This window comes from Hyperolius riggenbachi, chromosome 11 (assembly GCF_040937935.1).
Source record: "Hyperolius riggenbachi isolate aHypRig1 chromosome 11, aHypRig1.pri, whole genome shotgun sequence".
Taxonomy (NCBI): Eukaryota; Metazoa; Chordata; class Amphibia; order Anura; family Hyperoliidae; genus Hyperolius; species Hyperolius riggenbachi.
In genome coordinates, this window is record NC_090656.1 from 183,642,781 (window position 1) to 183,655,813 (window position 13,033).

The following is a 13,033-nucleotide window of genomic DNA, read 5'->3' on the forward strand; positions in this document are numbered from 1 at the left end:
CAAATTAATTCCAATATGACAAGGACTGACCATATGACCAGGTCAAAAAGCTATACTCTAGTTCAGGGATGTCAAACCGGTCCTACGAGGGCCGAGGTCCTCACACATTTTTGGCACAGCTCAAATTAATTGATGGGCCTGAATCAGGAAAGGTGTGGTCCATCAGGTAGAACACATTCCTCTCTTTCTTAGTCCATCTTAAACACTGGCATGGATCTGGCCGTCCAGGCCTGGAGTTCGACACATGTGCTCTAGTTAAAAGTCTAGTATCTGGAGGAACCTATGATAAATTAATAAAAAAACTGCTTAAAGTGTCCCCAAAGCTCGGATACACAAAATCAAATACTTACCTAAAGAGAGGGAAGCCTCAGAGTCCTATTGAGACTTCCCTCGGTGGTCTGTTGTCCCCCGTCGCTAGATGCCCTTCCGCACATGCGCAGTAGCACGGAGCCTTGGGCTCGAGATTCTAATGTGCAGTCATGAACGCGGAAGAGGAGCCACGCGGCCACTTTGTGGAGGGGGGCGTCAGACAGACAACAGAGGGAAGCCTCAATAGGATCCTGAGGCTTCCCTCTCTTCATGGTAAAATAGTAATTATCTGTTTTTGAAGCCAAGCTTCGGCTCAGGGTTCGCTTTGCAAAAAATAAAAAAGGTTTTGGCTTGCCTTCAATGATGACAACCATTCAATAGCTTTTACAATTTGAAAGAAGAAAAAAACTCCTGCGTCTTCACAATTTAATGCTTTAATACTGCATAAAATAGATTAAAATACCACTAAAAAATCTATTGCACATAATACAATGCCCATAATACACAAGAAATCGATCCTAAAACCTGGCAGATGGAAGCCAATCTCAAAGAAACCCAATCAGCAACGAAGAGGTTAACCTTAGTAGCTTAACTGTCCACCAGATTCCACAGCGCTGACACCTTGGTTTATGAGGTTTGTAAATCAAACAATGTTTTCCGTACTACATCAAAGGTCAGCGCAGGTTTAGAAAGTCATTGTATGTAGGGAATGGTAAATTCTTCACCACAATATATCAAATGCTCAGAGGTAGGTATCCGCCAAACTTCAAAACAAGAAAAGGCTTACCAGCTCCAACAACCCACATTATAAGGTTGTGAAATGGCTCAGGTCACAGATAACGTCCAGGGAACATCAGATGTCGTGAAGATCCAGTGGACATCCGTATGGAGGTAAAGTTTCAGGAACTTTACCTCCATACGGATGTCCACTGGATCTTCACGACGTCTGATGTTCCCTGGACGTTATCTGTGACCTGAGCCATTTCACAACCTTATAATGTGGGTTGTTGGGAGCTGGTAAGCCTTTTCTTGTTTTGATGTTTGGCGGATACCTACCTCTGAGCATTTGATATATTGTGGTGAAGAATTTACCATTCCCTACATACAATGACTTTCTAAACCTGCGCTGACCTTTAATGTATGCCTGACTTCTGAACTTTTGGACATTGTTCTTCTTAGCAGCGGTTCCATTGTCCCTTGGCGCCGATATATTTGCTACTAATGTTTTCCGTACTGCTTGTTGCATAAAAAATATCAATACCATATGGTGTAGAGTTCTCCCATATATGCAAATGTGAAGCCAATACTGGTAGTGGTTATGGCAATTTGCTGTTTAGAATGTTCTCACGCTCCTTTTCAAAAAGTTTCAGCGCGTACTGTCAGCGCTCGTTCAGTGATGGTAGGAGGTCCTGACGAAGGAAGGCGTATCCTTTCGAAACGCGGTGGCGTGATTGGTTGAAACTGCACTGTGACGTCACGAAGCAGCACTTCCGGTTAACCGGGTTCTGGTAACCTAGCGACATCTGCAAGACTACACTGACTCTTCTGACTTGTGTGCGAGCGGCCGTAGCCACACAGAATTGAGCAGGACACAGACGCTGGGAAACCCGCCCTTCTCTACCTCCTCCTCCTACCATCACTGAACGATCGCTGACAGTACGCGCTGAAGCTTTTTGAAAAGGAGCGCGAGTACATTCTAAACAGCAAATTTCCATAACCACTTCCCCACTTCCAGTATTGGCTTCACATTTGCATATATGGGAGAACTCTATGCCATATGGTATTGATATTTTTTATGCAACAAGCAGTACGGAAAACATTGTTTGATTTACAAACCTCATAAACCAAGGTGTCAGCGCTGTGGAATCTGGTGGACAGTTAAGCTACTATGGTTAACTTCTTTGTTGCTGATTGGGTTTCTTTGAGATTGGCTTCCATCTGCCAGGTTTTAGGAAAGATTTCTTGTGTATTATGGGCATTGTATTATGTGCAATCGATTTTTTAGTGGTATTTTAAGCAGTATTAAAGCATTAAATTGTTAAGGCGCAGGAGTTTTTTGCTTCTTTCTGGTTTTACTACTGATGGGCTAAGAAGCACTATCCCATCTCTCCTTGCAGCCTATCTTCTATAGAATATTGTGCTAACTAGCTCTGCAGTTTTGTATTTGTAGCTTTTACAATTTATTGAAAAGGAAAATATTTTCTTTATTTCATAAAACGTTTTAGTTTAATATTTTAAAATTCGAACATTTCTATTTTGGAGAAGGACCACACCATCATCCCAAATGCCAAGTGGGGATAGTATTTATTTATTAAAGTATTTATATAGCGCCGACATATTACGCAGCACTGTACAGAGTAAATTGTCTTGTCATTAGTGCTTTCCAACAAGTGATTATACTGGTTGCATGTTGGGCAACCAGGAAGTGTGAGTATCCATTTCCTTAATGGGGGTGGGTCAGATGACCTTGGGGAAGAGCAGGAGCCCAATATAGTATAATATGTTCGACACTCAGGTGGATGTTCAAGATAAACAGGGTACTCACAAACCAGGGTTACAACCACCTTCTGCACGTGTTAGGAACACCCGTCCCACACTCAGGTTGTGAAGAGGTTTCTCTCTGGATGGTCGCTCTCTCTAAAAAAACTAGGTTGGGGCCAAGGACCCGTCCCTCCCAGGGAGGCCAACAAAATTGTGGAAAGCTTGTGGAAACCTCAAAATTGTGTAACTGTTGTATAGATATCACCAATATAAGTATTTTGCCTCACAAAGCGCGCTGTCTTACCGTGCACACAAATTAGTCTTTTTGAACCAAAGTCTAGACATCTCATTGTAGTAAGACACCTCTAAATACTTATATTTGTGATATCTATACAGTTATATAATCTTGGGTGCCTCTCATTCAACTTTCCACTTTGAAAGTAATATCGGACATGTCGAAAATTATCTATTGAACGTAAAAAAGTATTGTGTGTACCCAGCATTAAGCTGGCCATACACTAGGCCGATTCCCCGCCGATCAACAGCAGATTCGATCACTGGGATCGAATCTGCTGTCACATCGTTCACGCTACTCGCTAAATTTCGATCTATTTCATCCCGAAATAGATCGATCCCGTCGATCGCTCCGTGCGGGAAATTACCGTCAATCGCCCGCGGGTAGGGAGCGCGTCGCTAGCGGCGTTCGAGTGCCCGACGCAATAGAGTGGCAATACATTACCTGCTCCGCCGGCGCGACTCACCCCGGTCACGGCGGCTCCGTCTCCGCTCTGGTCTTGTCTCGGGGTCCGGCATGCTTCACTTCTTCTAGCCCAGCAGGAAGTTTAAACAGTAGAGGGCGCTCTACTGTTTAAACTTCCTGCTGGGCAGGAAGAAGTGAAGCATGCCGGACCCGGAGACCAGACCAGAGCGGAGAAGACAGCGGAGACCTGGGGACTGGAGTCGCGCCGGCCGGAGCAGGTAATGTATGCGGGCATGTGGGCGGGGGGAGCAGCGGCAGCACCACACATGATTGTGAACGGTTTCAGGCTGAAATCGGACACAATCTGTTTGCAGTAAAGGCAGCCATACGATCCCTCTCTGATCAGATTCGATCAGAGAGGGATCTGTTGGTCGAATCTGATGGCAAAATCGACCAGTGTATGGCTACCTTTACAGTGCTTTATCTAGTGGTCAGCCAGCAGTAGGGACAGATAGGCCCTTATTCATTAACTTTATCTCCTAGGTGAGATATTTTCACACCTTGTCAATCTTGTAAAATGCCTTTGAAACCCCAAGCAGGCAAAAAAAAATAAAAAAAAAAAATATTCAAATATATTTTTGACAGTACTTTTTCTCATAATTTTTTATGCTTTTTCAATTATAAAGTGCTGAAAAGCTATTTTAAAGGGAAGTTGAAAAATTCTCTCCTAGATGAAAACGCAGGAGAAAAGGTTAATTGCATAGGGGCCATAGTATGCTGCTGTAAAAGGACTGCCGAAATAGCTATTTTTGTTCTACTTCGTGTACAGCAGTGTATTGTCTGGTCCTAAAGGCCTCAAAAACTCTCAGTGTATCTGTGCAACTGTAACACTCTACCTTTTATGCTGGGAATACACCATTACATTTTTTGGCAGATAGATGGTTCGATAGATAATTTCCGACAGGTCCAATCTGATTTTCAATCTTTTTCTGATTGATTTCTCGTAGAAGTGAATGAAAAACGATCAGAAAAACGATCAGAAAATCGATCGATCGGTAACTCTGCTGAAAAACCTCATTGTGTGGAACTCACAGCGAGTGCAGTGATTGGCCCCAATATTGCAGCCTTGATCCCGCCCTCAAGACCATCGGACACGCAGCGGCCATGATTGACAGCGCCCCATCTGATTGGCCGCGGGGCTCAAAAGGCTGGCTGTGGAAGTGATACGACGACTAGCAACAGTGCTGCATATCCCCCCCTGATGGGCTTCACAGCGGGACCGATGCAAAAATGACAGGAGAGAGCGGCGCTACAGTGTCCAACACGCAATCTGACTCTGGATCTTGTAATGCATCCCACTCGCACTTTAGGCATGGCTGGTGATGGCAGGAGCAGCGCACGGCTCTACAACAACGCAGTGCCCAGCTGGCAGAAGTAGAAGCATGCCTGGAAGTTTAGTTCTCTGAAGGCTAGATATTAAACTGTGGGACAATGGGTGAGTGAGCGAGGTGGACACATGACACAGAGGGCAGCACAAATGTTGCGCATCGGATGGCAGGCAAATGTAACATACGGACCATAGGACGCAGGCACTCCCCCCCCCCCCCCCCACACACACACACACTTTTGGGGGAGAAAGTGTGTCTTATGGTCCAAAAAATACGGTACATTTTACAAGGATTTGCAATTTATTTGAAAAGGAGGTTGCTTTACTTGTAGGACAGAATCAGGATTTATGGGCCAGACCTCAAATGTTGTCTTTTATGCTTTATTTCAGCTGTCTACCATGCATTTTAGCATTTTCTACGTGTAGGATTTAAAGAGACTCTGTAACATCAAAAACATCCCCTGGGGGGTACTCACCTCGGGTGGGGGAAGCCTCCGGATCCTAATGAGGCTTCCCACGCTGTCCTCTGTCCCACACGGGTCTCGCTGCAGCCCTCCGAACAGCTGGCGACAGACCCGACTGTCAGTTCAATATTTACCTTTGCTGGCTCCAGCGGGGGCGCTGTGGCTGCTTTCGGCTCCGAACTACATGGAAATACCCGATCTCAGTCGGGTCCGCTCTACTGCGCAGGCGCCGGAAACTTGCGCCTGCGCAGTAGAGCAGACCCGACAGCGATCAGGTATTTCCGCCTACTTCGGAGCCGACAGCCGTCAGAGCGCCTGCGCAGGAGCCGGGAAGGTAAATATTGACGTCATCTTTCACGGAGGGCTGCAGCGAAGCGAGACCCCTGAGGGACGGAGGACGGCGTGGGAAGCCTCATTAGGATCCGGAGGCTTCCCCCACCCGATGTGAGTACCCCCAGGGGATGTTTTGACGTTACAGATCCTCTTTAAGTGGTCATTTCTAGAGATAGATATTATTGTGAATATTAAATGTTTTAAACATGCACCAAAAAGCTGATATAACGAAACTTTACATTCTTTGGTGCCTTGCTGGAAGCTGTGGTTTATCTGCTGAAACATAGACTGACATCCCTTCTCGAATGCGGGAAGAACGATGCTCTGAAAGGATTCTCTGTAGCCGGTCTGAATTGATATTTGAAGGGAATCTGCAACTCCTCGGCCTATGGCATCAGTAACATTCTGCAAAAAGAGGATAAAGATCCAAAAAAAGCAATGAACAATAACAAATGCTGTAAAGCAGAGGTGTGCATGCCGCACAGCATTCTAAATTACTGTAGTCACTATTGCACCTCAGTTTTGATAAAAAAAATATGACATGGAAGCAAAAACAGTAAATCTGTCAAAAAATTGTGAGTACTGGCAGTTTATTTATGGAAAGAAAAACAAAAGTTTGCTTTCTTAAAACAGAAAGAATTTGCGATAATTCAGGATGGAGTGAGCTCCAAGATATCTCCCAGTGCATCACTGCTGAATATATGCAAATTAACCATTGTTACCCTTACAAGCTAAACACACCTCCAGAACCGCTGGAATGCAATGATGTGTCAGTTTGTTAATTTGTACAGAGCCATAATAATCCAACATGCATACAGATTGTTTCGGATTGGTTGATCCTCATCAGTGCATGGCATGGATTAATTTGTCTCTATGGAGTAGGGCTTGAAACACCGAGAGGTACAGACTAACCGGCAAGCTCATGGTGAACCAGAACCCATTGGAGTGTATAAGGGGCTGCAATGGTCCTAAAAAAACCCTAATATGAACATGAAATCCCATCATTACAGGCAGAGGCTGCTAACACTTTAAAATTTTAGTTTAAAGTGGTTTGAACCTAAACTTCAAAAACTCTTGCATCTATTTGTTGGTACAAGAGTAAAGGTTTGACATAGTTCCCCCACCACTTTTTTTATATACAAACGTGTACTATATTTTTCAGACTATAAGACGCTCCTGACCATAAGATGCATTTAGGTTTAAAGGACAAAAACCGGGGGGGGGGGGGGGGGGGGGGGGGGAATATATATACTAAACCTGGTGCATCCATGGTGAAGGAACATCTTGTGGATTATGCACCCTTTGCACCTCATGCCCTCTTCTACATCTTGTGTCACCCTGTTTTCTTCTCTGTCCCCCCTTGTGTCGTCCTCTATGCCCCTTTGTGTCCCCATGTGTCCTCAGTTTGTCCCCCCCTGTGTATTCCTTTGCATGGGCACAGTGCAGAGAGTCCCTGACATTGCAGCGGGTTGGAGGAACGTATTGGCAGGCGATCACAAGTCAGGAACTCCCTGCATTTGGACTATAAGAGACGGTGACTTTTTTACCCCACTTTGGGGGGAGAAAAAGTGAGTTTTATAGTCCAAAAAATACAGTATATTTATACAATGACTTATTTGTCCCTGCAGTGTCTTCATACCACAAGTGTCGAGTGGAAAGAAGCTCTCTGTTGGTTATACTATTACTCCTCCTAGCCTCTTCCCTCCTTCTGATGAGTTGCTGTGGCAGCAGCTAACGAATCACTCAGAAATGGACTCGAACTGCATAGCTGCCACAGGCCCAAACACCCTGATGTCACAGTGACTGACAAAACGTTTGGGCCAGTGGTAGCTGCACAGTTCAGAACCATTTCTGTGTGACGCATCAGTTGTTACCACGCCAACACGTCACTATAAGGGAGGAGCCAAGGAGGCAAGTATAACCAACAGAGAGCTCCCTTCCTCTTAGCACCTTACGGCACAAAAGGAACTGCAGGGACAAATAGGTAATTGTATAGATAAATATCTTTAAGGAAAAAGTGGTGGGGGGCTATGTTAAATTAGTATTACAGACTACAGAGGGTCATCAGATCAGCGGAGAAGATCATTGGGAAACCACTTCCCACTCTGGATTTCCTCTACTACTGCAAGCTGCGCTCCAGAGCTTTGAAGATCACCAACGATCCCTCACACCCAGGCCACTGCTTCTTCAGCTGACTCCCTTTAGGCCACCAAGACTTCAAGACACAGGAACAGCTTCTTCCCCTCAGCTGTCAACCTTCTGAACAAACTCTCTCCCATCCACTCCCCCTGCCTGAAATGCTACCCCCCACCTTAGGCCTAGCAATATCATGCTGCACTGAGGCACACTGTACATAATAGCGCTTTAGTTCTTATGTCAAATTGTCACTGTCAAAACTTTTGAGAATTATGTGTTTTGTGAACTGATGTATTTTCTGTGAATTATGTTTTTCTCTGCATGTGATATGGTGTTCCGTTTCTTGATGTAGTCTGTGTGTCCTATCCTGTAACTTAAACTCTGTACGTGCCAAGCCCAATTCTGGACACGACCCAGTCGTGCTTGACGAAAAAAAGTTCCTGATTCTTCCGATTTTGATTCTACTCTTGTACTTAACAGGTACAAGAGTTTCGAGGTCCAGTTTTAAAGCGGCTCCGAGATGAAAAACTAACTATAACAAGTAACTTGTCTATATATCTTATCTAAAGTTTAGATAGTTTACACAGCAAATCCAGCTGCAAACAGCTCCAACAGTTTACGATTATTTATTCCTGTGATACAATAACAGCAGCCATGTTTTGTTCGTCACATTTGACACAGGCAAGCTGATAGCATCTCCAGCCCTCAGCCTGGGGCAAATTCAGTCCCCTCTCCTCCTCCCTCCTCCCTCTGTCTCTTAAATCTCTGACTAGTAACCTCCTCCTCCTGCAGACTGATCTCCCATAAGCCCTTGCTACAGTGCCAAGGCACTGTGAAAAAACTGTGGGAGAGGCTTGTTTAGTTTATAGGGAAATAGAGTATTAAAACAAAAAAGTATTTGGCTTGAGGAATGCCCTATTAACTATATGAAAGGAACACAATTATGCAATGAGTAAAAGTTTATCTTGGATTCACTTTAAAGTGAATGTCAACCTGAAAAAAAAAATGGGCACTACGGAGCGGCCATCTTCCGGAACAGTCAGGCTCCCGAAGATTTCCGAAGCCTCCCACAGCGGCAGATTGGAACAAGGTGACATGTTGGAATGAGGGGAACATGAGAGAAACAGGAGAGCCTTCACTCTCCATAGGTATCTGTTTTTTTTTTTCAGTTGACATAAGCTTTAATGGTAAAGTATTTTTTTTTTCTGAACAGAATTAACCAATCTTTCTCAGTCTGTGGGGTAAGACAGTAGGAGCTCTAATAACTTGTAGGACAAAACACACAGGTGCATTATATCCAGTCAGCAGTTGGAATCGGAACTGGGAGGGAAGACAATATTGCTTATATCCTGCTTACCAATCCTCTACTATTTTGTGAAGTTGCTTTATGTGTGATTTTGGCGCTCGTCCTTCGTCAATCAACTAATGTAGGTAGAACCCGGCAGTAATGTGTGTTCACAACCTCCTGCTGCCTCCACCTGCTTCCCGCATTCACCTCTCTCCCCTTTATGTCAGTGTTCTCCCCAGGCTCTTTTAGCCGGGTGCTCCACCCGGCTAGATTTGGTGACCACCCGGCTGGGATCGGCTAACCTCCTCACCTCCTCCTATGCTGTAAGCACAGTTGCCCTGCATTTTCAACTCGCCCCACCCGGCTACTTTTTCATGCCACCCGGCTACTATTTCATGCCACCCGGCTGGAAAAAAATTCTGGGGAGAACACTGTATGTGTTATTACTGCTGTGTAACATGGGTACATATCTTCTCCCTCTATGTAATGTACTAGCTGACCTGTTCAACTCTCTGTATTTATATACCAATGACCACTTCTGTAGCGCTTTACACAGTATATAAAGTCTTGTCGCCAACAGTTTCTCCCTGAGGAGCTCACAACCTAATCCCTACCAGAGACATATGTCCGTATAATCTAAGGCCAATTTTTTGGAGTGAATTCTAAGTTATATGTATGTTTTTTTGGAAGTGCCCAGAGGAAACCCCAATAAAACACAGAGAGAGCATACAAACTCCATGCAGAAAGTGTTCTGGCCCAGATTCAAACTGTAGACCCATCGTTGCAAGGCAAGAGTGTTACCCACTGCGACACCCAATTGAATTAAAAGCAATCCCAATTGTCAGTTCAGTTGTGCCTAGATGCAAATGCTCTATGGAATCCGAAGTGCCATCCAAAAGTAACAGATAAAACGTGTGTGGCCAGTGTGAGGGCCCCTTTCCACTGTTGCGACGCGATTTCGCCGGCATCCCGACGCTTGTAAAAACGCATGCGGATGCGTTTCCGCATGCGTTTTTACCCGCGATTTTGCGTGCGATTTCGCATGGCAGGGTGCCATGCAAAATTAACCATGACTCTGCCAGGGCAAAATAACATTGAAAAAGGTGCGAAATCGCACGCGAATCGCGGGTAAAAACGCATGTAAAAAACGCATGCGTGTTTCCTATTAAATACATTAGCGGCGATTCGCATGGATTCCCGACGCAGGCGAATTCTGTGGGTCCCATCGTGCAGATTTGGCCCGCCGCCAAATCGCTCCCGCACGCCGCACATATGGGAACAGCCCCGGCCACTTCAATGTACCAAGCGAATCCGCATGTCGGCATGTCGGCGCCGCATGCGGATTCGCTATGGTGGAAAGAGCCCTCACACAACAAACACTGCACAAGGGGTTAAATATGTTGACAAATGTTTCTACAAATTTTACAATTATGCTACAGCCTATAGCACGTATACAGAACTTACTTTGGATTTCACCATCTTGGTAACACTATCTTTCAGAGTGCTCTCCACTGAAGCCAGTTTTGCGGCTATAGTGTTGCTAAGCTGCCCCGTCACTGGCTCCAAAGTCTTAGTAACGCCTTAAATGCAAAAAAAAATAAAATGTTAGGACACAGACAAGATGCATATTTGTTTTATTACTGGTTTAAAGGACTCCCGAGGTGAAAAATGCTATCTGTCTTTAGTTACCTTTGGCTTTTTCCAGCACCTAGAAGTCTTCTGGATCCCTCGCCGCAGCTCTGGTCCTCCTCTGTTTCCTGCGGGCCGCCCGTAAAACGCTTACCAACCCATCAGTGGGTTGGCACTTCTGCGCATGTGCGGGCTTCCATCCGTACGCAAACACGCCATCAGGCGCAGGAGTACATATTGTGTGGGCGCCGCTCAGTTCGGCATAGGGAGAGCCGATTGACGGATAGGATATACTCGCTGTATAAGACTACCCCTCGTCCAACGCACACCAAATAAAAATAAAAAGTCATATACTGGTGCTATTTATGAACAGATACTGGTGCTGTACTGTATGTGGTACTCAGTATATAAGGGATTGACTGGTTGGATTGGTCAACTCTCCCTGTGGATTGGTCAGCTCTACCTAGAAATCTTGCAATTCAATATTTTCCTAAAATCGTTCAGGCCTACTGTAATACAATGTATTGAGATAACGCCTATACCTTCACAGATCTGCAGTACAAGATGAAAACATGAGTTAAGTAACTTACACAGTGGAACAGTCTTTTTGATTTCTTCCCTTATCGTTTTATCCAGTCGGTTACTGAGTGACCCAGACAGCGAGTGTGAAAGCTGCTGAGAGAGGTAGTCTTGTAGCTGACCATTTCGCTGTTGTTCATCACTTAAGATGCGATCCATCCTTCTCTCTGAGGCAAGAAATGTTAAGGGCGGCTTGTAAAACTTCATGGAAGTATTTTAACTACTATCACATCCTTGCTAATTAAAGTGTACCAGAGATGAATAATGCTTACCGTTTTATACATACCTGAGGCTTCCTCCAGCCCCATGCGCACGTATTGCTCCCACACCGCTGTCCTCCGCTGCCTACAGCTACGGTATCGGGTCCCGTTAGTTCAGCCGGTCACAGCCAGTCTGCGCAAGAGGAAGTGCACTCTTTATGTATCTCTCCAGTGGCCCCTGCAGAGATACGTAAAGAGCGCAGTTCCTCTTGCGCAGACTGGCCGCAGCTGGAGGAATTTGCAACTGGCATGGTTTACAAGGAAATAAATATGGCATCCTCTATATCACTCTCACCTAGGGTTCCCTTAAAAAAAAAAAAATAAATAAAAAAAAAAGACTCCCCAACTCACATTACTACATACACACAATCTCATTTACAGTGTCCTCCATGCAGCATATATAGAGCAGTCTAAGGCAAGGTTCACACTTATTATTATTGCCACAGATACAATGAAAGTCAATGAAGATTCACACGCCTGTTAAAAAAAAAAAAAATGTATGTGTGAAAGAAAACTTACACCTGGTAGCATAAATTTACATACTGCATGCAAATTCTCATTGCCTTCCATTAGCTACCCTGAAAATGGCAATGAACATGCATATTGTCCAAACACATGTTTTTCGCATGGACAACTGTGAACCTTGCTATGACCCCGTATCCATATTTTTCTTATTCACCTCACATTCTATTGTTATGTGCTCTACATACCAAAACAACAAGTAACTCTACACAGACATCAGTAAAAGGATACTCTCTTGTTCTTGCTGCGTATCGATCACCCGTTCCACATGCCCCATGATGGAGCTCTGAGCAGCTTCCAGATGATTGGTGAGTCTCTGCATCAGTTCCAGCTGATTCTGCCTGAGTTCAGAGAGTTCCCTTTGTTGACTGTACAGAAGTGCCATTATTTCCCCATGCTGTTCCAAACTTGTCTGAAGTGAAACAAAAGTAACCATCATTTTGTCTGACGTACAGTAGAGGAAAAAGGTTGTCAACAAATACACTGGCAGGGAGCACATTAGCTTTAAGTGGGGTGCTCACTGCTGTTATCAGTACAATACAGTCTCCAAAAGAAGCAAAGGCACGGCACCAATCCACAATCTTGGCATTTAACCACTTCACCACTGAGGGGTTTTACCCCCTGAGCACCAGAGCAATTTTCACCTTTCAGCGCTCCTTCCATTCATTCGTCTATAACGTTATCATTACTTATCGCAATGAAATGAACTATATCTTGTTTTTTCCGCCACCAATTAGGCTTTCTTTAGGTGGGACATTATGCCAAGAATTATTTTATTCTAAATGTGTTTTAATGGGAAAATAGGAAAAATGTGGGAAAAAAAATTAATTATTTTTCAGTTTTCGGCCATTATAGTTTTTAAATAATGCATGCTACTGTAATTAAAACCCATGAAATTTGCCCTTTTGTCCCGGTTATAAAACCGTTTAAATTCTGTCTATCACA

At 44.5% G+C, this 13,033-nt stretch overlaps 1 protein-coding gene across 3 annotated transcripts in view; it reads right to left on the bottom strand.

The window, feature by feature from the left end:
- Positions 1–13,033, bottom strand: part of EDC4 (enhancer of mRNA decapping 4) — a 105,856-nt gene that overhangs the window by 18,495 nt on the left and 74,328 nt on the right. For all 3 annotated transcript variants that reach the window (XM_068261772.1, XM_068261771.1, XM_068261770.1), the window contains 4 exons: positions 12,320–12,500; positions 11,318–11,473; positions 10,563–10,678; positions 5,914–6,079 (listed from right to left, as the gene is read on the bottom strand). In XM_068261772.1, coding sequence (XP_068117873.1) covers positions 5,914–6,079; positions 10,563–10,678; positions 11,318–11,473; positions 12,320–12,500 — 619 coding nt within the window. The remainder of the gene's footprint in view (positions 1–5,913; positions 6,080–10,562; positions 10,679–11,317; positions 11,474–12,319; positions 12,501–13,033) is intronic.